The sequence below is a fragment of the Eutrigla gurnardus genome, assembly GCF_963514095.1.
Source record: "Eutrigla gurnardus genome assembly, chromosome: 1".
Taxonomy (NCBI): Eukaryota; Metazoa; Chordata; class Actinopteri; order Perciformes; family Triglidae; genus Eutrigla; species Eutrigla gurnardus.
Window position 1 is genome coordinate 4,052,540 of NC_139915.1, and position 23,593 is coordinate 4,076,132.

At 44.9% G+C, this 23,593-nt stretch overlaps 1 protein-coding gene across 2 annotated transcripts in view; it reads left to right on the forward strand.

Annotated features, from left to right (window-relative positions):
• The first annotated feature begins 2,574 nt into the window (after positions 1–2,574).
• The window catches only part of galnt2 (UDP-N-acetyl-alpha-D-galactosamine:polypeptide N-acetylgalactosaminyltransferase 2), a 51,322-nt gene continuing 30,303 nt past the window's right edge, over positions 2,575–23,593 (forward strand). Inside the window, exon 1 of one of the 2 annotated variants that reach the window (XM_084017243.1) lies at positions 2,575–2,975. In XM_084017243.1, the coding sequence (XP_083873369.1) occupies positions 2,880–2,975 (96 nt within the window). In that variant the 5' untranslated portion in view covers positions 2,575–2,879. The remainder of the gene's footprint in view (positions 2,976–23,593) is intronic. The other variant, XM_084017244.1, reaches the window with a different exon arrangement.

Consider the following 23,593-nt stretch of genomic DNA (forward strand, 5'->3'; position numbering starts at 1 on the left):
CTCTGTACTTGCCTGTTTTTTTGACAAATGTTTTTATTGTCTTTTTTTCAGTTACAACACAAAGACACAAATCAAAACACATCAATAAGTAGAAAAGGCACTTGAATAATTAAAAAATACCGGTATGCAGATATAAGTGGTGTATTGCTAGTTTGGTAACTAACTGTAACATCATGTTTTGCTAAGAAAAGAAACATTTTACAAGCATCCACATGTTCATGTGGACACATACAAGTATTCCCTTAATACATATAGTAATCGTACTTGCCTGTTTTAAACTGTAAGGCGACCTGAAATAAAATGTATTATTATTAGGGAGGCTACGGGCAAAAAGGAAAATAACCTCTTTTACGCCTGCTTGCTCCATTTTCACGTGTTTCGCTGCTTACTCCTCCGCCTCTCTAACTTTGGTTTGACTTCCATCCATCCATGCTGTAACACTACTGTGGGTAACATAAACACACCGAGTCTCTCTCCGGACCACCGTAGTGGGAGCAGCAATGAATACGTGTGTGTTTAATACTACTGGGACACTCTTTGGAGGCACAGCACAAAGTGTGTATTGATGGGATTTTTTTTTTTTTACCTACCTGGGGGCCGCTTTGCTCTGCCTTAAAAAAAACCACACATTTGTCACCATTAAAGTGCAAAATGTCAGAGGCGGATTGAACCAGGCGGAACATGAACGAGACCTTTAGGTTTAGTCAACGGTGTTCCAGCTGAGCTGAGTCTGAGAGAGCTGATCCGAGTGTTGCAGACCACATCAGTATCAAGTGGCTCAACAATGACAGCTTGACTTGTTACAAAAAAATACCACAGAATATTGAAAGATGAAAGACCCATGCTTCTTTTTCATGGTATCTAAAAGTTACTGCATTTTACCAAGGCCTATTACTGCTTCTTAAATATTGTTTTCTTCTTCTACTTGAAGATTCATTTGAATAATTTACTTAAGCAAAAGTAACTATCACACTGTAGAAATGCTCAATTACAAGTAAAAGTCCTGCAGTCAGTAAAAGCACAAAAGCACAGTAAAATGTACTCAAAGCACAAAACGTTTATTACGATTTAGTATGTATAAAAAAAACAACATGAGGTTTGAAACAACCTTTAGGAGCTTAAAGAAAATCCAACTGATCAACAGAACTGGTAATTTCCCTGTCGTTCAGGTTGCTTTGGTAATGGTTGAGAACTGGAGAAAACAAAATTGAGAAGGGTGGAACAACAGAACAGGGGACAAAGAGAGGAACGAAGGATGCAGGGACCAAAGGGTGCGAGGAAGGATAGAACAGTAAAGGACAGGAGGGAGGAAGGAAGGAAGGAAGGAAGGAAGAAAACACAGAAAGGAAGGGAGGAAGGAAGGAAGGAAGGAAGAAATGGGGGCAGGGTGAAAAGACAGAAGGATGGAACAGAGGAAGAAGAAAGAAATGGAAGTGGACGAAGGAAGAAATGATGAAGGATGGAACAGAGCAAGGAAGGATAGAGCAGAGGAAGGAAGTAACGAAGGGAGGAATGAAGGGACGAAGGAAATAAGGAAGGAACGGAGGAACGAAGGAAATAAGGAAGAAACGAAGGAAGGAAGGAATGGAAGGGGGAAGGAAGGATAGAACAGTAAAGGACAGGAGGGAGGAAGGAAGGAAGGAATGGGGGCAGGGTGAAAAGACAGAAGGATAGAACAGAGCAAGGGAGGATAGAGCAGAGGAAGGAAGTAATGAAGGGAGGAATGAAGGGACGGGGAAATAAGGAAGGAAGGAAGGAACGGAGGAACGAAGGAAATAAGGAAGAAACGAAGGAAGGAAGGAATGGAAGGGGGAAGGAAGGATAGAACAGTAAAGGACAGGAGGGAGGAAGGAAGGAAGGAAGGAAGGAAGGAAGGAAGGAAGGAAGGAAGGAAGGAAGGAAGGAATGAATGGGGGCAGGGTGAAAAGACAGTGGACGAAGGAAGAAATTATGAAGGATGGAACAGCAAGGAAGGATAGAGCAGAGGAAGGAAGTAACGAAGGAAATAAGGAAGGAACGGAGGAACGAAGGAAATAAGGAAGAAACGAAGGAAGGAAGGAATGGAAGGGGGAAGGAAGGATAGAACAGTAAAGGACAGGAGGGAGGAAGGAAGGAAGGAAGGAAGGAAGGAAGGAAGGAAGGAAGGAAGGAAGGAAGGAAGGAATGGGGGCAGGGTGAAAAGACAGAAGGATAGAACAGAGCAAGGGAGGATAGAGCAGAGGAAGGAAGTAACGAAGGGAGGAAGGAATGGAAGGGGGAAGGAAGGAAGGAAAGAACGAAGGATGGACAGAGCAAAGGTGCAATGAAGGGAGGAAGCCGAGAAGCTGAAACTCTCCCCGAGCCTTCCATGTTGACTCCACATTTGCAGACTGGCTCAGAAGAAGAAACACAACAGAAGATAAATAGAACTACTTTGCGTCCCCGGGTTAAAGTGTCTCTGGCGCCCCTGGCGTCTCCCCGGCGCAGCTACAGCAGACACAGTGGCACAGTATCACGATGATCCCAGATCTCTCTCACCACTTCACTGAGATTTTTTACAACAACCCTCTCCTGCGGGGACTGTCCCCACCCCCTCTGCTAGACTAGCACGGAACCGCACGGCTCGACTCGCTGCCAGCACCAGCCCTCCTCCAGGGCTGCCTGAGCCGGCGTTTGATTGGATTAGAGTCGGATAGCCTTTGCCCTCTAACCCCGCTGATGTTGGCTGGTTGCTTCCTGCTCCCTTCGCTCCCTCCGACCGACTGACGAAGCCTGCCGAAGCCGCACGGCGAAGCGCCCCGCACGGACACAGCCGACCGGGACGAGCCGCTAACAGCCCGAGCAGACCAGACCGAGCCAGAAGCGCAGACGGGCGGGCGAGGAGAGAAAACGAGGCAGCCATGCGGAGGAAATCGAGGATATTGTTGTGTTTCGCGGTGCTCTGGGTGTTGGGGATAGCCTACTACTTCTACTCGGGGACAGCGCTGAGCCGAAAGGTAGGATTCCCCGGTTCTCGTACGCTCTTTTTTCGCCTCGTCTCGGGTGTTTTCTTTCCCGGACAAAGCGACGATGCATCGGTGTGATTCTGGCGCTGTTGTGTCTCCTTTCTGTCCGCGGCCGATGCTGCGAGGAATGTGACAGAGAGGCCCTGCGAGTATCAGTGTGCAGGCATTGATTTGGTGGAGATGCGTGTAGACAAGGGCAGCGGGGTGGCGGGGGGCTGGCTGGCCGGCTTGGCCGGGCGGCGTGCACGCACCTCCCGCCGCGCCGGCGACTGCCATCCCCGGGGAAGTGGCAGCGGAGGAGCACGTCCACCCAGAAGTGTCACCCACTTTACGGTGGCGGTGGCGGCTTAACGTGGTGGCCGAACAACGGCGAAAGCGTGCACGGTGATTGTTATTAATATAAGGCTGCTGGCCTGACTCACAGGCCGGGGGCGGTGGGGGGTGGTGGGGGGTGCGGGGGGGTGAGAGCCCGTAGAGCACGTCAGCACAAGCTGCTGCTCCCAGAAATGAGCAGAGATCAGGAAGTGTGCAGATGAACGTTAAATGACTGAGACACCAGGCTGTCCGGGTGGGATCCAGTTTACCCTGCTGTGTTCAGGTTGTCTGCATGCTGATGGCTCAGCTGTGTGATGCCTTCATATTTCAGAATTGTGGGTACAACGGTGTAGAAGGATTTCCTTTTTTTTTTATGAAGATGTTCAGTTTTTTTTGTCCAGGAGATACAAAGTTACGTTTCTGATGTTTAGCTGCCCCATATAGGAATAGGCTTCATTAGAGCTGATTGACACAAAAATGTGATCTTTTAATATATATATATATATATATATATATATATATATATATATATGGCAAACATTTGATGTTTCAGTCTTCTCAAGTGTCTAATTTTTATTAAATATAGTAAGCTGGAATTAAGTTTAGGACTGTCGGTCAAAAAAAAAGACTTGAAGACACCACTTTCTGATGTTGGACCAAACAATGAACCAGAAAAAAATTACCCGGCAGAATCATTGAAACAGTTCAAACAGCAGCGTCAACTACATGCTCCAAAATGACCATCAAATTGAATCAGCATCTCTCTAAAACAGTTAAAACTACAATTGTAACCTTCATAGGATTCATTGCCGGACTGCTTTATTTGTAGTTGTAGCTAATAAACTATGTAAGTCATTGCATGATGCTGGTAGGTGGTTTATAGCAACTTCCTAAACTAGTAGGCCATTATGGTAATATTACAGCACACTGTAAACATTACTGGTAGTGATAGTAGTCACTGGTAGGACTGGCCGTGTCTATGTGGAAGCATGAATTCCATTCATGATATACCAGCCTGTACACGCAACAGTATGTCATGCATGATATGTAAGTTAAATATCCTCCAGGTGTAGAAGAGGACATGATTCAATTGTACAAACATTGCTATGCTGTGTGTGTGTGTGTGTGTGTGTGTGTGTGTGTGTGTGTGTGTGTGTATCTATGCTGTGTGTGGGTGGTTGTGTGCACAGTACACTGCCTCAACTGCTCTTCTAGGTTTATGTATGTGAACACCATGTGTGTGTTCCACCTGTCTTTTGTCTTCTCCTATCTTTCTCTCGTATGTTTGCTTTGCTCCAGTCAACCAGAGCAACCCTCTTACTTTTCCATTAGGGTGATAGGTAGGTGTGTGTGTGTGTGTGAATGACACTCCATGATAAGCATGGAGTGTCCTTTCTCTGGAGTTGGTGATATGATGTGGATCCTGGCTGGTTGGATGTAACTGTAATGACCTGTAATGACCTTTCGAAGTCTGAATATATTCAAAATACTATGTTATAAAACAGTAAATCTACATATTTGAGAAGAATGTTTGACTATTTCTTGAAATGATATGTATAAATGCTCCTTCTTGAGAGCTTCGTTAAACGTGCGATTCACCAGTGACCACCGAAACAGCATTTCTACTCTAATCAGTTCAAAAGGTCCTATTTGGAAGAACGTCCCTCTGGTTAGAGGTCATGTGCCAGTTTAAACACAGTGTTTGATCACAGTATCAGGGCCTGTATGTGTAACCACAGTACTGTGCAAAACAAATGTAGCAATTTCTGACAAATCACTTCCAAGCTTTGTTTTTTTGGGTCTGGCAAAAAAACAACAAAAAAAAAACCCCCACTGAAATGCCACCATGTGTCTCAGAAGTCTTGAGCAAACCATTTGGACACAATGTTCCTCTTATCTGTGATCGTAATTTCAGAGCTTCGTCACTGGAAAAGTCTGTCTTTTGTTAGTGTGTTCCATGACGAGCATTTCTCAGGTTTAACGGCTGGCGGCCGGAATCACATGACTTCAGCGTTTTACCCATCACCAATGTGCCACCTCATTGTCTGAAACTGAGGAACTTTAGATGAGTTAAATTGTTTATGTTGTAACTTGTGTAGAAATATATTGTCAGGCTTAATTACTTACCAGTAATTGCCAGTAAATGCCTTTGTTTTCATACATAACCAGCATTTACTGTATACTGTAACAAAGCTGTAAAGCATTATTACAGTATATGCATATATTCCTGCCATGTGTAGTTTTTTATGCATCGAAAATAAAGTTTCATCTTATTTTCCCTTCTTCCATACACAATAAGCCGTTTGCAGAATGACAGGAAACCTTGGGAGACGCCAGCTGGACTCGGTACAAACATGTGTCTGATTCTGCTTTGTTGTACACGGGAGGATAATATTGCAAACATGAGCCTGCTGGCTCACCAGGATGCCCCATTAAAGTCCTCCTTGTCCGACAGACCTCAGAGGGCTTTTCCTGCCCAGCTTTTCAGAGTCCAACATCCCACCGTTGAGCCACACTTTCCTGCTAATCAGCGGCATCCGAGGGTAGCTCGTAGCTAGTGGAGGGTGTCACCGAACCACGGGAAAAACCAACAAATGCAGACTTTAGAAGAAGTTATCAGCTGTTTGAGCAAATCTGCTGAGGGTACTTGGATTTATCAAAGAAGTAAAGGTGTGTGGCGTGTACAGTTTTACATATGCTTGTATAGAAATGTATCTGAAGCACTATAAACTGTAGTCACGTTGACAAAGAATAGAGGCAGGCAGAAATGACTGACTGTGCAAGAAGAAATCACATACACATGTGGTAAACACAGTCATGCCAGACTGTCTCACGCAAACACTGTCCACTGTTGATGTGCAGCTCTCAGCCAGAGGTGGATCACAGCAGTAGAAGTTTTGGTTTGGAAGTAAGGCTTTGGATTTAGTTGTTGAGTTGGGGGCGGGGGATTCACAAGTGAGTTCAGTGCTTTTCTTCCAGCGACCCGCAGAAGGGCACACGCCGGTCCAGAGCTCCAGGCGTTCAGCTTGTCCGTGCGTGTGTCTCTCACTACGGCTTTATCAATACATCTGTCTCTCATTGAGATCTGAGGTTTTATAAAACATCTAATACACTGATGATGGTGCATCATTATTGTTTTGTTTTTGGCCTTTTATTTAGTGGGAGGTAGTATGCAAGATGGATGCTGGCTACTCAAAACGGGAGACGTCAGCTCTCGCTTTCGCTCTCTCTCACACACAGCAGTTTATCTATAATCTTTACCGTCTTTTCTGTTTATGCACGCTTATATGCACACACACATTCTGCTTTAGTCGTAATACTGATTACAGAGTTCCTGCTGTTGTGTTACTGCAGTGCAATCATCTGGCCAAACAAGATCCTGCTTTAAAACCACTTGAGGCCTCAGCAGTTCAATGTTTATAATGCCAGAATATGGTGTAATTTCAGTCAGCGAGCAGATCCATTATTACAAACTAACTACATGCAGTTCCATAAAGTGTGTGTGTGTGATGATTGCTTCTGACAGATGCTCAACAGATTTCCGAGTGTGAATAGAGACACCAAAGAAGGAGATGCGTCACTGTTGTTTATAAAGGATTCATTTTTTTGAGTGTGTCGTGAAACAAAAACTCCTTTTGGACCGAAGAATCAGTCTCATTAGTGTTGCACAACATCGTAGCTGGGAGTCCCAGGAGAGACACGGCGTTGTTCTGTTGGAACGGCTCCACCTGTGTGTGGGCGCGGTGCCTTGCTCAAGGGACAGTCGGCAGTACACGTGGGAGGAGGGATCTGTTACCGTTTCATCTGGCTTCACCACATTTTTCCGAGTTGATGGGTGGAGAATTACCATTTCGCTGTACCCCTTACCCCCGAAGAGAGAAGGTCCAGTCAAAGCTTAGCAACTCTAACTAGGCACAGCTTTGGAGAAGGAAATGACTGCCAGAGCTTGCTTTCCCCCCATGATTGTATTTCATAATACTAGGGCTAATTGTCTCTGGAGAGCAGTATGAGAACACTGCTTTTCCTTTATTTCCTTGTCTTCTATGTGGATCCTCAGGTGGCACCGACTCCCTTTCTGCTGAGGAAACGTGGCTCTCTGTCTTCAGTCTTTGAGCACCGTATCACGTGTAGCCATCAAGTACACACTGAAGAGCCTTTTTACTGGGTTCTTGTTTAATACAAGTCGGCTGGAAACACTTAAAAAGTCTTGTTATTTCCGCCACTCAGAAGGTGTTAGTCCTGATCCATCGACCTTGAAACCCAACGACTGGCTCGGCGTGAACAGACAGACAGCTGTGCAGATACCAGTAAGGCTGAGACGTTGCCAAGAAAGAAAGCAAAACTGTAGTTAATGACACTGCAAAGGGAGGTGTTTAAAAGAGCAGCTTATATCTAATATCCAACTCAATTCACCACATCCTGATCAGTGCCATGTAAACTCTCTATGCACTTAATCTATTCTGCATGTCTACCTTTTTTGGGATCCACCCTGCTTTGTCTTTGATCGTCTCCCCGTGGTTAAACACAGCAGCATGTTGCATCTGTGACTCTGCTCGAGACTATTATCTTCTCTTCATGGGGATTTTCTTACTTGGCAAGACGACGAGCATTCATGGAAAAGTTGAAAGGGACGAGGATATTCATTGTTCGTGGGACAAGCGTCGAGGCGAGGTCTGTTTTTTTTTTTTAAACAGACATCAAGAGAAAACGGAGCGGTTCAATTTGTCACCGAGAGGCAAACTGTTGTAGCTGCTTCACAATATTGACGTCTTCAGAACTTCACAGTGAAGCGAACGGTCGGGTCAGTGGTAATCTGTGTTCCTGTTATCAGGCTAAACTATTCAAATAGGCCTGATAGGGAGCGCAGGTGGCCACCATGTTTTGCCTGTACGCTCTTTGTGGCAAGGGCATTCAAATCACTAAATAAATGGCAAGGGCTGTAATCGCATGCATTTCCAGCCACTGCTTTTGTGTGCGTGTGACTGAAATTATGAAAAGGATGTGCATGTTTTTGGAGAATAAATGATCAGAAAATGCAGGAATACGGATCTCTTCAAATGCAAACTTTTTGCTGTTTCTCTTCTGATGTAGCTGCACTTGCATATCACCTTTATTAGGATTCACATTTTGATTTAAATGTTATATTGGGTATTGGACTACTGACCTTATACCAGAACACTCAGATTTGAAATGTGTCTTGTTGAAAATAAGAGTAAAGATGGTTGTGTCAGAAGACAGAAGACATGCAGTCTGTAATACGTATCGGTTCTCTGGAGGATATTTTAGTTGAACCTGTTTTTTTAAGGATATAAAATCTGTGTCTGAATGTCTCATCTCCGCTGCTGGCAGCTGTTTGTTGCTGCCGACTTACAAAACCAACGCAACACAGAGCGGATTGAATGGCACGCAGACAGGCGTCCCGGCCTCCCACTCCATCCTCATCCTGAAACATTCATAGTAGATGTGTGTCGATCTGTCACATTTGGGTCACGGAGTCCTGATCCTGACATCGTGCATCCGCCTCAACCTCGGAACGAGGTGCTTTGATTTGTTTTCCTCAAAAGAATGTGTTTTTGTTGCAGTATCATGTTAAATACGTGTAGAATTGCACCGCTTACTTTTTGAAAAGTAAAATCTAGTGATGAACTGAATAAATATAATTGTCTAATTAATTTAAGACATGGTCATTGGTCAACATTGTCCAATGATTGCATTTCCCCCAAATAACGAAGCAGTCAGCATTGAAGAGAGGATGGATAATTGAGTCTGTTGTCTGATGTGTTGCATGCAGAACAGCGTTAACAGAAGCAAAGTAACCGGTTTTCTAAATGGAAGAAATGTCCAAATAATGTCTGGACATCTGCCAAAGTGGTGGGTTAATAGATTTAGTTTTTCTTGTGGGAACTGTTCATGTCTCACCCTGTATCACATCACAGCCATTCAGTAATTGTTTGTTTCAGCTTTACTCAGTAAAAATGTCGCCCAGGAAGACAAAAATGCACCAAACAGCTATTAGTGGTGCACTTAATCTTTCAGGCGTTTCCTCATTTTATCATCTTGGTTTAATTTGTGTCGTATTTCTGCTTTTATTCAGTGGATAATGAATTGTCACACACAACACAGGCAGTGTTGTAGTCCATTTGTTACATAAGAAAGAGCAGCTGCTTGTGGCCCCCCCCCAACCTCATTATCACACACGCTCTCAGGTACACTGCTAACCACGAACACCCATAACAAAACGGGAAAAGGTCCACATTCCACAGTAAAGTGTGTAATTGGTCACTACTAGTTGAGAAAAGCTTGTAAAGTGTCCGTTTACAATATGTTGAAATGTGCCTCGGGAACCAGAGGTGCTGACTCGGCTGTGCTGACTTCTTTCAGTTTAAAATGAGGAAGAAGCAGCGCGACTGAGGAAATGGTTTCAAACTAGTGACCAGTTTATGTGCAGGCTCCTGTATTTACAGCGTGTTAGAGGCTTAAATAGGCTGGTATGTAAGGAGTCATGACACAGTGTGTGTGTGTGTGTGTGTGTGTGTGTGTGTGTGTGTGTGTGTGTGTGTGTGTGTGTGTGTGTGTGTGTGTGTGTGTGTGTGTGTGTGTGTGTGTGTGTGTGTGTGTGTGTGTGTGTGTGTGTGTGTGTGTCTTGGACCACATGTTCTCCCATTTTGCAGGCCTTTCCCGTGGGCTCTCCTCTCAGGGACACGTCAGCAGTTTTAGTACTTGTGTTTGTGTCTCACAATGCCCTGTGTTTATATACCAGCTTTTTTGCACAATTTGGGGAGACGGAACATTTTTTTTTTCCAACTATCCTTTCAAGTGAAGTTGCTGTGTCTGACATTGATGGCTCAAATAAGCAGTAAAAAGGCAGCGTGAAGGCACCATGAATAGAAGTCATTTGTCCCAGTGGTTTTTAATTCTGAAGGAAAAAAGCCTGAAAATCACATCACTTAGAAAAAAAGACTGCGACGGCACAGCTAGTTAGTCTGTGCTAAAAACAGTCTCCCACTGTATGGCATATTCCTCTGGTGACAGAAACCTTAGAAGGCGGTTTGTAAAAATAGACCATGCATTTATACATCTAACATGATGCGTCTGTTTTAACATAAACCCTCTATTTTAACATAAACATGGGCTTCCTATCAGCCAAGGTTTAAAATGCCAGTCTTGCAGCCTCAGGACTTTACAGCCTGTGCTACTCGTAATTATACAAGTTCATGTACAATGATTTATGGTGGGACATTCCTTGTTACTCCAAACTCCGCTGTACCCGTCAGCCTTCCAGTCAAGAATACTGCCAGCAAACGGTTTGTAGCCGAGCAGCACACACTGAAACAGATTGTAAGCTCTTTTCTTTGTTGTGGTGCCATTAAAGTCTAAAGACAACTGGGGTTGACATATGGCCATTTCACATGATTCAATGAATAAATGGTCGATATGAAATAACCACGTGATTTTGTAAACTCTTTTGTGAATTAGATACTTGACAAATGAAAAGTCCTTAGACTGTTTGATTTAATTAAGCTGTAGAGCTTCTGTGCAGTTTGACATTTGAGTTGCGCCTGTTATTATCAAGTTATGTAACATCTGGATGTATTATTTCATCATGATGTGATTCCATTGAAAGACATATATTGAATTATTGCTCCCCCCTAAATGCTACTAGATCAATGCTATTTCTTTATTCCCATGTCTTCTACATAGATCAATAAGTGGTGGTGATACTGACATTTAGTCTTTAAGCATAGTATGATGACTGTAGCCGTCGTGTACATAAAGACCCTTTTACAGGGTTCTTGTTTTAGAACGAGTCAGCTGGAAACTTTGAGACTGCGTTTTCAACCTTCTTTCCCTGACTCAGGATCATTGTGTGATGATGTTAAACTCTTCAGTTTCTGGCCTACCCTCCATATGGTAATGCGCTCTCTCTGTCTCTCCCACCTTCTCTTTTCCATCTATATTTCCTTTTATTCCTTGGTATAAAACCCACCAGAAGCAGACCTGTGAACATGACCCACTTTGGGCCCTAACCCACAGCTTTAGAAACCAACTCCATGAGGGAAGTAACAGAATATCCCGAGCTCTCGGGCCAGCAGGCCTCGTGCCCCTTTCTATGTCTCTGTGCATTTCTGCCTTAAAAGGTACTTTTGATTTATCTGTGTGCTTTCAGCGTGGTGGGGGTGGAGCACATGTGATTGTGTCAGACTCCATCAAGACGGGCTAAGAATAGCTAAAACCAGCTAGCGCCATAGCCGGGGTCGGTTTGAAATGCGTTGTTTCACGCCTTCTTCGTCTGCATGTTCTAATACTCCGGAGCCTTACGTCATGTTGGTCGTCACTCTGAGACTTTTATATTTGTAACACCATATGTGGACTGTTTAATTCAAATAATACATTCTGCTCCTCCTCTTCCTTCTGCTGCTGCCCATTAACATGGCAGCCACGGAGCATGTGATGCCTCGACAGGTCGGAACTTACTGCTCCACCCTGCTTTGCTAATGATTGAACCAGCGGTGTGCCACTGCAGCAGCACAAGGACCTCACAGCCATAAACGGCAAACAGAGGAGGCTTCCGTGTGGCGCTCATGTCAGCCGACTAGGGGTGTGAATCTTTGGCTTCACTTCGATTCGATTAACGATACACTCGTTGGCGATTCGATTCAAGAACGATTTCTTTTTTGTAACGATTCTGTAAACCACGATTCAATTCAGTAACTTGTAACCAAAATTCTATATCCATGAAATAAACATGCAATAATGCAAGTGAGACTATCTGTATTCTTCTGAAAGGTGAAAAATAACATATTTATTCTATAAAAAAGTAGTCCTGCATAATATTTTATGCTGAATACAAAAATGTAATTAAACATTGCTCAGTTATTTTTTAACATTTTCAGTAGACTACATGCTGGCAGGGGAGAGAGTGTCTTAAACGTATTAAAACATTAATCATAAGTAAGAATCACGATTCATCCGATTAAATGCATTTATATCGATTATTGGTGAAGCCAAAACGATTCATTCTATTTATTTATTGTAGCAGATCGATTTAATAGAATCTATAGGACTGACAATCAATTAATCGAATGCATTGTTACACCTCTACAGCCGACTGATTAAAATGTATGAAATTAAATTCATAACTGTAATGGCAGGGTTGAGATAGATCGTGGTATCAGAGAATTTGTATTCTGGCGGACCGCTGTGTCTGCTGTTTGTTGTTGGCACGTTACTGAGCTCTCCCTCCATTACTGTTTTTCACCGTTCCCAAAATCGGCAGCACACTAGAAATCGAATCACACTTAGTTATTGCTCTGCAAGAAAAATTGTGATGAAAGTAAACGTCTGTACACGGCAACCTAATACTACCTGAACTTCAAGACGGGAGCAGATTGTTCCTGTGTAGTCATGGCAACGTGTCCTCTCAGGGCCTCAGTCGGTCTACAAACTACATCCATCCATCTTACAATTGAGCAAACGTCAACAGGGAAATAAAGCACAAACCTTTGGCCCAAAGAACACATTTAAAAAAAAACCATTATTGACATATGCAGGTGATATTTTAGGGGGTGAAGCGCTCACCTGTGTTCTTTACACTGTAGCAGTCCAAGACGATGCACCGCTATGATCATAAACTAGATTATCATAAACTTGAGTATCGCAATATGATGCTTTGTGATACTCTTATTGATTTTGAATTAATATTTTAACTGCAAAAGTTTATGGCAGACTCCGATTGCACAGAAAGTACTGCTGTAGTGTTGGATGTTACATTTATTACATGTATATATTTAATTTCACAGGTTTTATTCAATGTTCTATATACTGCGACAGTTTTTCTAAATTTTGATTTAAAAAATGTAATATATCACCATAACCCCTGTATAATGCCAATACACAGCCCTGTCATAAACCAGCCGGTTAGCCTGCACCAAAAGGCTGATTTCAGTGTAGTTTCTAGAATATTGCTGCCATATTATTTGTTCGGCTCAAATAAAAAAATTAAAAAAAGAAAGGAAAGAACAAGCGTATCACAGTCGGGCCTAAATTATACTGAATTACATCTGGTCAGCTTCCCAAGTCTGCACGTGGCCACACAGTCACATGCGACGCCTTGCAGACAACGGTTTGAAGAAAAGCAGAAGCTTTTATGGAACATTAAATACACCGAAATACCTCAGAAACCCACTTTTGGGAGTCATTGGAGCAACCTTCGTGTCCATACCCTTTGTCATGTGACGCTCTGTGGGCTGTATGTTCACACCTCTGGACACGGTGCAGCATCAGCAGCAGCTGCTTCATGTTTTGTTTACGACATTAGGCGGTTTGACTTGTTGTTTGCCTGTGACGGATCTCTTTGGAAGTGGCAGTGATCCCAAATGTAACAAACACGCCCTAAAGCAGTACACGCCCCTAAACTCTCAGAGCGTCTCATAACAATGGCTTGATAAAGGCCTGTAAGGTGTCACAGTCTGCTTATGGAAACTATAGGTCATAACTCAAAATGATAACCAGAGGAGAGCCGCATAATGAGAGCAGCAATTTGTTTCAAAGGGCCCGTTGCTTTCGTGTGCCATCAAAGTTGCAGAACAAGAAAGGCAGTGTGTCATTAACCCTGGTTAAATAGTCTGCTTGCCTTTCTGTAACTGCAACCTTTTGGTGCATTTAACGTAATACAAGCTGGTGCTTGCGGTCCCGGCGTGTGTTCTCAGTGTTGAGCGCACGCACACTCAAAGCTGACCCGTCGGGACCAGACGCACACAAAGAATGAACGTGCCACTTTACACACTTTACACAAATTGAAACACAAATTGGTGTCATACGTGTAAAGTGGCTAAAACAGTTTTTTAAAATGTTCTTCTTTGGCTCTGAAGCATCTCTGTGAGCCTCAGCCTGGGAGGGGGGACTCATGGTTTTTGTAGCTTAGACCATAGAGCTATAAGAGGCGTACATAGTCACTCATTGGTTTGTGAACGGCCTTTATTTGCAACCAGAAATGACACGAGAGGATAGAGCTAAATAACCCTGAATTAGACATTTTCAGGTGTTTCAATTAACCTTCATGAGGTCAAGGTTGTAAATGAAAACACTGACAACTACCAGAGGTAGAAACCTGTCAAGTCAAACTTTATTTGTATAGCAAATTTAAATCAACCACAGTTGACCAAAGTGCTGATCAGGCATAAGATACAGATAATTACAAGTTAGCACACCCTTAAGCATACCCTGCTTTATCGTCTATTTCACTGTAAATGGGACCATAATTTAATAAATGACCACCATTGAGGAAGACTGAGACCATAAACCCAGGTTTACGATGTTTACTGAGATAATAAATCAAGTGAGACTTCTGTACGGTTGGACTTCTTTTTGAAAACGGAGGAGTCGCCCCCTGCTGGTAATTAGAAAGATTTCAAATTCATGGCACTTTAGCCTTGGCTTCACTTTTCTGACCCGGATGTCAAACGGTTTTGACTGTTTGCATAATCAATGACTGTTTCGATGATCAGGGAGCTAGAATTACTGTTTAATAATACAACTATTTGTATTAATACAATAATTTCTGCATTGCTGCATTAGTACTTTAACAGGCTGTTATTGTTATCGCAGCATCTGGTTAATGTCAGTGTCGACATCCATTTAATACACCACAGTAGGAGTAAGACACACACACACACACACACACACACACACACACACACACACACACACACACACACACACACACACACACACACAGAGCAGCATCACCCACCTCTGTGCTGCTCACATCCATACATGCTGCCCAACCATGAAAACACACCTTCCCCTGCTGACTTACAGAAAAGTTTTCTCCTTGTATGGGAAAGAAAATGTTTCTAGACGTAAAGCTCCTTCCTGTTGCCAAAGTTATATGCAGCTTTCATGATTCTACCTTTTTTTTATCGAGCAAATCTTTTGTTGTATTCATGTAAGATTTCATGTCATAAATTATATGAATGAAAGTCATCCAAAACGTGCAGATTGTCTCAAAGCGAAGAGGAGTATTTCTGGTGGACGTAATCACAGACCGCCGCTGTGGCCGAGGAGGGGACAATCATTTACTTTTAGACGAGAGGAGGAGGGGGGCGGGGCATCACAGAAAGCAGGGAGGAAGAGGGGGGTGTAGGGAAAGAAAAGAGAGGAAGCAAGCGGTTGATGAAAGAGTTTGTCCAACTGAATTGGGGATGTTTATATCCCCACCCTCTGCAGCCCTCCACCCTGCCTGCTTCCCCCTCTGCAGACACACACGGATGATTCAGCACTTCACTCCATCTCGCCATATTTCTCGCTTTCTTCTTGCCTTGTCTTGTTTTGCATTCCCTCCTTCGGTGCGTCTCCAGCAGCGCCTTCCCTCTCTTCTGAAAATTACATCTGAACTTTCCCATTACCAGGAGTCATTTGTTCAAATTAATTCTCAAACTCCCGCTGACTAGCAGCGGGGAATAAGCAGGCTTTCCACAATGCTCAATATAATTATTACCGCCTCGTGAAAATCTGACATTTAAAAAAAAAAAAAGAGAAAGTTTTTAGGATTGAAATTTGTGTGTTTTTAGATTGTCTTATGCCTCTGTGTGGCGGTGTTATGACTCCTTGAGTGCTGCTCAGTCAGCACGTAAAGGGTCTAGTTTCACATAAAGAATGAAGAGCACATGGTTTTACACGGTGACGTACAGTGACGACTTGTTGGGTCCCATCGCTCTGCCTTTCTTGTCCATCTCCCCTCTCGTTTCTTCTCACAGATCTCTTCACTGCTCCCATCATCAACTGGGAATCAAGTGTTCTCCAGCTTTCTTTTCTGCATCCTTTCTCACTCACTATCTGCCGCTTTGACGCTCTTTCATGTCCTCCTGCAGTCCAGAAACACAGTAGAGCCTGTGTGTGTGTGTGCGTGTGTGTGCGTGTGTGTGTGTCTTCAAAGCCATTACAGTACTGCAACAGAAGATGTAACGGACACCATGACACTGTTGGGGTTGTAGCAGGAGCAGATTTGGTTATCAACAGTTAATTATTAATATCAATATGATTATCGGTATTAATAATTATATTTAATATATTATCATGATATAATCATGAATAAACGGGGCACCACCCTGGGATCAGGGAAAAGATAACCTAAAACTGTATTCAGTCTCAATATGAAGGTTTTATACTCACATGCCAATCATCGTGATCATTGGCATAGGAGTACAAACCAATCGAACAATTAAAAAGGCGTGAAATTCAAGCACTAGCCTTCACAACCTGCTGTTATCCAGTGACATATACACAACAAGCACAAGAGACCGCTAGTTATAATATAATAAGATTTATTAAAATCAGTAATAATGATCACAATCAATAACACTGCAATTAACAAAGCCTTATTACCTAACTACCTAACACACAAAGCTAAGCTTAAACAAAGGATGTGTGTGTGTGTGTGTGTGTGTGTGCGCGTGCATGTGCGTGTGTGTGTGTGCGTGCGTGTCGAGAGAGAGGGAGAGAGAGAGAGGGAGAGAAGGCTATGGGCGGCCACCAGATGTAGCGAGAGAGAGAGAGAGGTGGAGCTATTCCTCGCAGCGTTCAGGGGCGGAGCCACTGAGGTTCGATGGGGTAGCGAGAGAGAGAGAGAGGTGGAGCTATTCCTCGCAGCGGTCAGGGGCGGAGCCACTGAGGTCTGACGGAGTAGCGAGAGAGAGAGAGAGATAGCCGTATGTAGCCACCAGATGTAGCTATGTCCCTAGCGCCCGCCGGGAACAGCTGGCTTAGGACACGTGTGTGCGGTGTGTGTGTGTTAGCGGGGCACAAACAAAGAGAGAGAGGATGCGCGAGCGATATTCGGAGGGACAGAAAGCGTGCCGTTATCACACGGGCTCGCGTGAATGAACTGGCGTTTATTCCGCGAGACCGGTCTTTTAACTGATAGTAGAGGCTTTCTGAGCTCGCGAATATGGCGGAGGTTAGTCGAAAACACTGTTACAGAAATCAACCCAGCGGCGATATCAGCATTCAAATACAGCAGCACATGAACCAACGGACTCGGCGGTCCGCGATCAGAACTTAAAACACATTAACAAGAATTACAAGCATATCCTACACTATCACTTATGTCTCTGCCCAGACTGATAGCCTCTTACTGGTATCGTTGCGTAAGATGATGACGACGTTCCGTAACGGCGGTGGTTCGTGAGTCCCCGGCGTCAGCGGGGGCGTGATGAGTCGGCTTCGTCCAGACGAGAGCGGAGCGGGTTTCCTCTCGTTGATCAAACTCAAATAAAGAAAACAGTCCGTGTTTCTTTCTTCCACGGACGGCGATATAATCGCGGCTTGGCGATTTAGTCAGCTTACTTCAGACAGCGTCTGGTAGCTGGACGGCAGGAACCGGCTTGGTTCCTCTTGTTGCAGCGGTGCGCTGCGGGAGGGGGTCGCCTCCCGTTGCAACGTGGTGTTGCGCCGGTTGTAGGAAGAGACGCCAGAGTAGGAGTCGGAGTAAGAGTGAATAAGAGAGCGTTCTCCGGGCGGCTTCGGTTTATAAAGCTCAGGCCGCTCCAGGGGACCCCCCGGGGTTCCCTGAAGATGTCAGCCAATAGGATGGTTGGGTGGCGTCGCATCTCTCACCTGGGTGAGATGTGAAACTTAAATGGCGGTGTAGTTTTTAATCCCCTTTGTCCCTTTGTCCTGGCCGCATGTGTAGGCTTCTGTAGGCCGCATTGTGTAGTCCTAACGGTTAGGTCCCAACAGTCCCCCTTTTGGTCTGAAGGTTGAGGTGTGGGACGCAACCTTCGGAGCAACATAAGGGCCGAACCGTCCATTTATTCCTTGAAACATGTGGGAGTCCAAACAGTCTGTATATTCCATGGAAAAGAGGTTAAACAGTCATTCAGGTTAAAGTCCATAACTTGATGGAGGCATTGTCTGGGCAGAGATTGAGGCAAGGTCTGGGCAGAGATTTCTACGGTCTGGGCAGAGATTTCTAACCATCTAACCTATATCAAACATCTGCTAAGACACAATTTTCACAAACATCAACATTGTCATTACACTCAGGTAGTTTCAAACAGGACACACCCCAACTATGAAAACGGAACGAAGGAGGAAAAGGAAAATGAGGAAAAGGAGAAGGGGTTAGTGGTCGTTTGGTTTACTCCTGGAGAAGATTTAAGTTAGCCATATTTACTATGTTGTGGCTCAGGGCTGTAACGCTCCATGTAGCCAGAAACAGAGGAAATGTCAGAGGCGCTGTCATTATCTGAGTTGTCATGTTTGTACACTGCTGGTTCACGTGACTGGGACAGAATTTCGGAGTAGGGCTTCCTACTACTTCTGTGTGAATGCCCATCTCGACGCAGTTGGTGGGCATGTCGGTGATGCTCAGTATCCCCACGTCGTCTCTTACCAGGCTTCTGGGGGGAGTTTAGTGATGGTTGGGTCGAGTCACGCCATAGCGCTATCGTTTTTATCAGCTTCTCGATCGGGTCGCACGGATCCCTATCTTCGTCAGTTTGGGAGTTTGTCTGATTCCAGGGGCGTGCTGGCCGCTCACCCCCTTTTGCGCTGTTATGAGGGCTCTGCTTTAAGGCGGCGGATGTTTGGGAGTTACTCTCGTTCCTTGGTTTTGTCTGATTCCTGGGGCGTGCTGGCCGCTCACCCCCTTTCGCGCTGTTACGAGGGCTATGCTTTAAGGCGGCAGACGTTTCGGACGCAGATGTGTCGAAGTTAGCGGGCTGGCTTTTAAGTTTGCGCGCTAAGTGGGTTTCCCAAGCCATCTGTGCGTAATTACGAATCTCTTGCATGGAGAGTCGATGTGTCCTGAAGTGTATGGTGGCATCGTAGCGCACACTTTCGTGTAGGTTATGCAGGAAGAGGGCCTTGAAGGCAGGCTCTTCCTCCACTCCTGGGGAGTTACGGCCCTGAGCATAGGCGGCCCTGAAGCGCCAATAGTACTCCGTGGGTGATTCCTGCCCCTCATGTACGACGGCGAGGGCACTGATCGTAGCGGCGGCGGGATTCCAGTCCCGGCTATACTCCTTCCGGAGTGCTGCACACAGTCTGGAGTATCGGTCCTGGGTTCTGGGTGCAAGTGTTCCTATGAAACTGCGGACATGTCTGGTTGTGGTCTTCCCGACTAGTCTGAGCTTCTCCCGTGAGGAGGCATGGGGGAGGTCAATCAGGAGTCTGTCTAACTCTCTCAAATATTCGTCAATATTATGGTTCGAGTTGTCGGGATCAAAATGTTGAATATCTTTAGCCATGCTCTCAAGCTCTTCAAAGCGGAAGCGCTGTGGCGTCCTTTCTGGTGAAGGCGAGACTAAGCTAGGTTGAGGAGGCGCGTCGCAAATTACAGGTTTGTTCCAAAGATAGGAAGATTTTGGAGGAGAACTTGTGTAAGTTCCGCTGCTGGTTTCTTCGCTGTCTGTGTCGGAGCAATGGGAAGCTGCGTAGCCGTTACCACTATCTCTCGGTGGAGTTTGTCTTAAGGACTTTGTGTCCGCTGGTAACTGTTCCCATCTTCTGCATGGCGGGGGAGTCGTATTTTCACTACAAAAAGAGTGGGAGTCGGAGAAGCCTGAATCACACTGACTGGCCGAGTCGGCTGAGGGAGGACATTCTGGTTTAGACTTCGACCACCTGTTCTTGTAGGACAAAAACTGGGACTCTGTGGTGTGCAGGACATCTAAATAACGCATGGCTCTCATGTCTGCTGCTTGAGCGTCGTGGAGGTGACAAGCACTTTGCTCCTCTAGTGCTACCACTTTTTTCTCTAGGGCAGATTTACTCTGAACCAAGAGACAGGTTTGTTTGTAGAAAGTCAGTAGCAAGCATTTTAACAATGGACCCTTGGATGATGTTACTTCATCAGATCTGCTGTTCAGTAACACGTTGATCTCCTCTTGGCACTCACTGAGATTTAGTTTCTGCAAAAACTCAGAGTAGCCTGTCTGAAGGCTCTGTGCCACAGATGAGATGAACTGTTCACAAAAGGTCTCCATTGTGTCTGGAGAGAAAGGAGGGGGGTTATGCAAATCACCTGATAAGGTGACTGGCGGTTCTCTTTTAGAGAGGTCAGCTTCACCCTCTAATGATTCTATACAGCAACTCAGACTTACTGTAGGCTGCTTACTTAATTCTTTGCCAAAGGCACGCTAACTGAAATGCACGGCAGGAACAGTTAGGGAATTATTTTGAAATTTTAACTCGAGCTAGAACCCGTGGTGGAAATAGCAAGGTACAATTTCAACGTTCACAGAGTCGGTGCACTCTGTGGCTCTATTCTCTGCTCTACTTCTAGTAAAGGGAGAATACGGTGGCTTTACTTGTTCGGTGCCAATCGCAAGAAAAAAGAATGTATTTGTTGTTATACTGAGGTGGGTGCACAGGTGAGCTGCGTCGACCTGTGACTTACAATGGAAATGTTAGTACTCTTCTACAGCCTGTGGACTGTCAATGAGGTGTCTCTAGCACCTCTGGTGAGTAATAACAGTGTTATAACGCGTCTTAGTATCCCTAACCCTGTGTTTGTTAGTATTGTTGTTAAACAATAAATGGCTAATCACAACATGCATATGCAACCCTCAACTGTATTTGCTTGGCAAATAGTAACAGGGAGCAAACAAATCGATCCTTGAACATCAATTTCTAAACAATGATATCAATAACAACAATTCCTATTATTGTTATTATTACTATAATTCTCAGGTTATTGTGCATAAATCTCTGGATAAAGCTGGTTTAAGAAGCCCTCACACGGGGCACCATTTATGTTGGGGTTGTAGCAGGAGCAGATTTGGTTATCAACAGTTAATTATTAATATCAATATGATTATCGGTATTAATAATTATATTTAATATATTATCATGATATAATCATGAATAAACGGGGCACCACCCTGGGATCAGGGAAAAGATAACCTAAAACTGTATTCAGTCTCAATATGAAGGTTTTATACTCACATGCCAATCATCGTGATCATTGGCATAGGAGTACAAACCAATCGAACAATTAAAAAGGCGTGAAATTCAAGCACTAGCCTTCACAACCTGCTGTTATCCAGTGACATATACACAACAAGCACAAGAGACCGCTAGTTATAATATAATAAGATTGATTAAAATCAGTAATAATGATCACAATCAATAACACTGCAATTAACAAAGCCTTATTACCTAACTACCTAACACACAAAGCTAAGCTTAAACAAAGGATGTGTGTGTGTGTGTGTGTGTGTGCGCGTGCATGTGCGTGTGTGTGTGTGCGTGCGTGTCGAGAGAGAGGGAGAGAGAGAGAGGGAGAGAAGGCTATGGGCGGCCACCAGATGTAGCGAGAGAGAGAGAGAGGTGGAGCTATTCCTCGCAGCGTTCAGGGGCGGAGCCACTGAGGTTCGATGGGGTAGCGAGAGAGAGAGAGAGGTGGAGCTATTCCTCGCAGCGGTCAGGGGCGGAGCCACTGAGGTCTGACGGAGTAGCGAGAGAGAGAGAGAGATAGCCGTATGTAGCCACCAGATGTAGCTATGTCCCTAGCGCCCGCCGGGAACAGCTGGCTTAGGACACGTGTGTGCGGTGTGTGTGTGTTAGCGGGGCACAAACAAAGAGAGAGAGGATGCGCGAGCGATATTCGGAGGGACAGAAAGCGTGCCGTTATCACACGGGCTCGCGTGAATGAACTGGCGTTTATTCCGCGAGACCGGTCTTTTAACTGATAGTAGAGGCTTTCTGAGCTCGCGAATATGGCGGAGGTTAGTCGAAAACACTGTTACAGAAATCAACCCAGCGGCGATATCAGCATTCAAATACAGCAGCACATGAACCAACGGACTCGGCGGTCCGCGATCAGAACTTAAAACACATTAACAAGAATTACAAGCATATCCTACACTATCACTTATGTCTCTGCCCAGACTGATAGCCTCTTACTGGTATCGTTGCGTAAGATGATGACGGCGTTCCGTAACGGCGGTGGTTCGTGAGTCCCCGGCGTCAGCGGGGGCGTGATGAGTCGGCTTCGTCCAGACGAGAGCGGAGCGGGTTTCCTCTCGTTGATCAAACTCAAATAAAGAAAACAGTCCGTGTTTCTTTCTTCCACGGACGGCGATATAATCGCGGCTTGGCGATTTAGTCAGCTTACTTCAGACAGCGTCTGGTAGCTGGACGGCAGGAACCGGCTTGGTTCCTCTTGTTGCAGCGGTGCGCTGCGGGAGGGGGTCGCCTCCCGTTGCAACGTGGTGTTGCGCCGGTTGTAGGAAGAGACGCCAGAGTAGGAGTCGGAGTAAGAGTGAATAAGAGAGCGTTCTCCGGGCGGCTTCGGTTTATAAAGCTCAGGCCGCTCCAGGGGACCCCCCGGGGTTCCCTGAAGATGTCAGCCAATAGGATGGTTGGGTGGCGTCGCATCTCTCACCTGGGTGAGATGTGAAACTTAAATGGCGGTGTAGTTTTTAATCCCCTTTGTCCCTTTGTCCTGGCCGCATGTGTAGGCTTCTGTAGGCCGCATTGTGTAGTCCTAACGGTTAGGTCCCAACAACACCATGAACCTGAGCTCAGTTCATTGTGTGTGTTGAACAGTCACTGACAGGCAGACTGACAGATGAATGGTTGGTCGTCCCGGGCAACAGGCTAACCATGAAAAAAATACATATACTTGGGAGATTGGCCTCTGTCAGTCATTAGACAGTTAATCAACTGATTAAAAACTGAATAGACAGCTTAGAGAATACTTTGCTGAATTAATCCATTTCCACTTAATCCAATAATGGGCTGCATCAAAGAGTTGTTTGTTAGTGTATTCGTCCTCCCAACAACTCAGTAGGTGGTTCATAATAACCATTTGGTGCCCATTCATTTCTGCCACACTGCGTTCAGGATGAAACTCCTCCTGTATTAGCATGTTTACAATGATTGTTTAAATGTTAGGTCTGTTTGCTCAGCCTTGTTGTCGGAGCATCACACCAGAGGAGCCACTAGGGGACTTCTTCAAATGTCTTTTGGCTGACTAGATTGTTGCATCGGATTAAGGCAACAAAAAAAATTGAAAAACTGAAACAAAGAAATGTTCAGCATTTTTGCCTCAAACAATTAATTATGAAAATAGTTGCAAGTAATGGAGTTTCCTCGTGTGGAGCCAGAGAGGGCGTGACGTAACACGTCGGCGGTCGTGTGACGTATTAAATAAGTGGCCCCCAACACACCAAAACAACAATGGGAGGCGGACCGAGAGTTGAGTTTCTTCTGCTTATTGTACATCTTTTACATGACTCTTCAAGCTCAAGCCAAGTTGCTGTGCATCATATGCAACATGTTGCTGC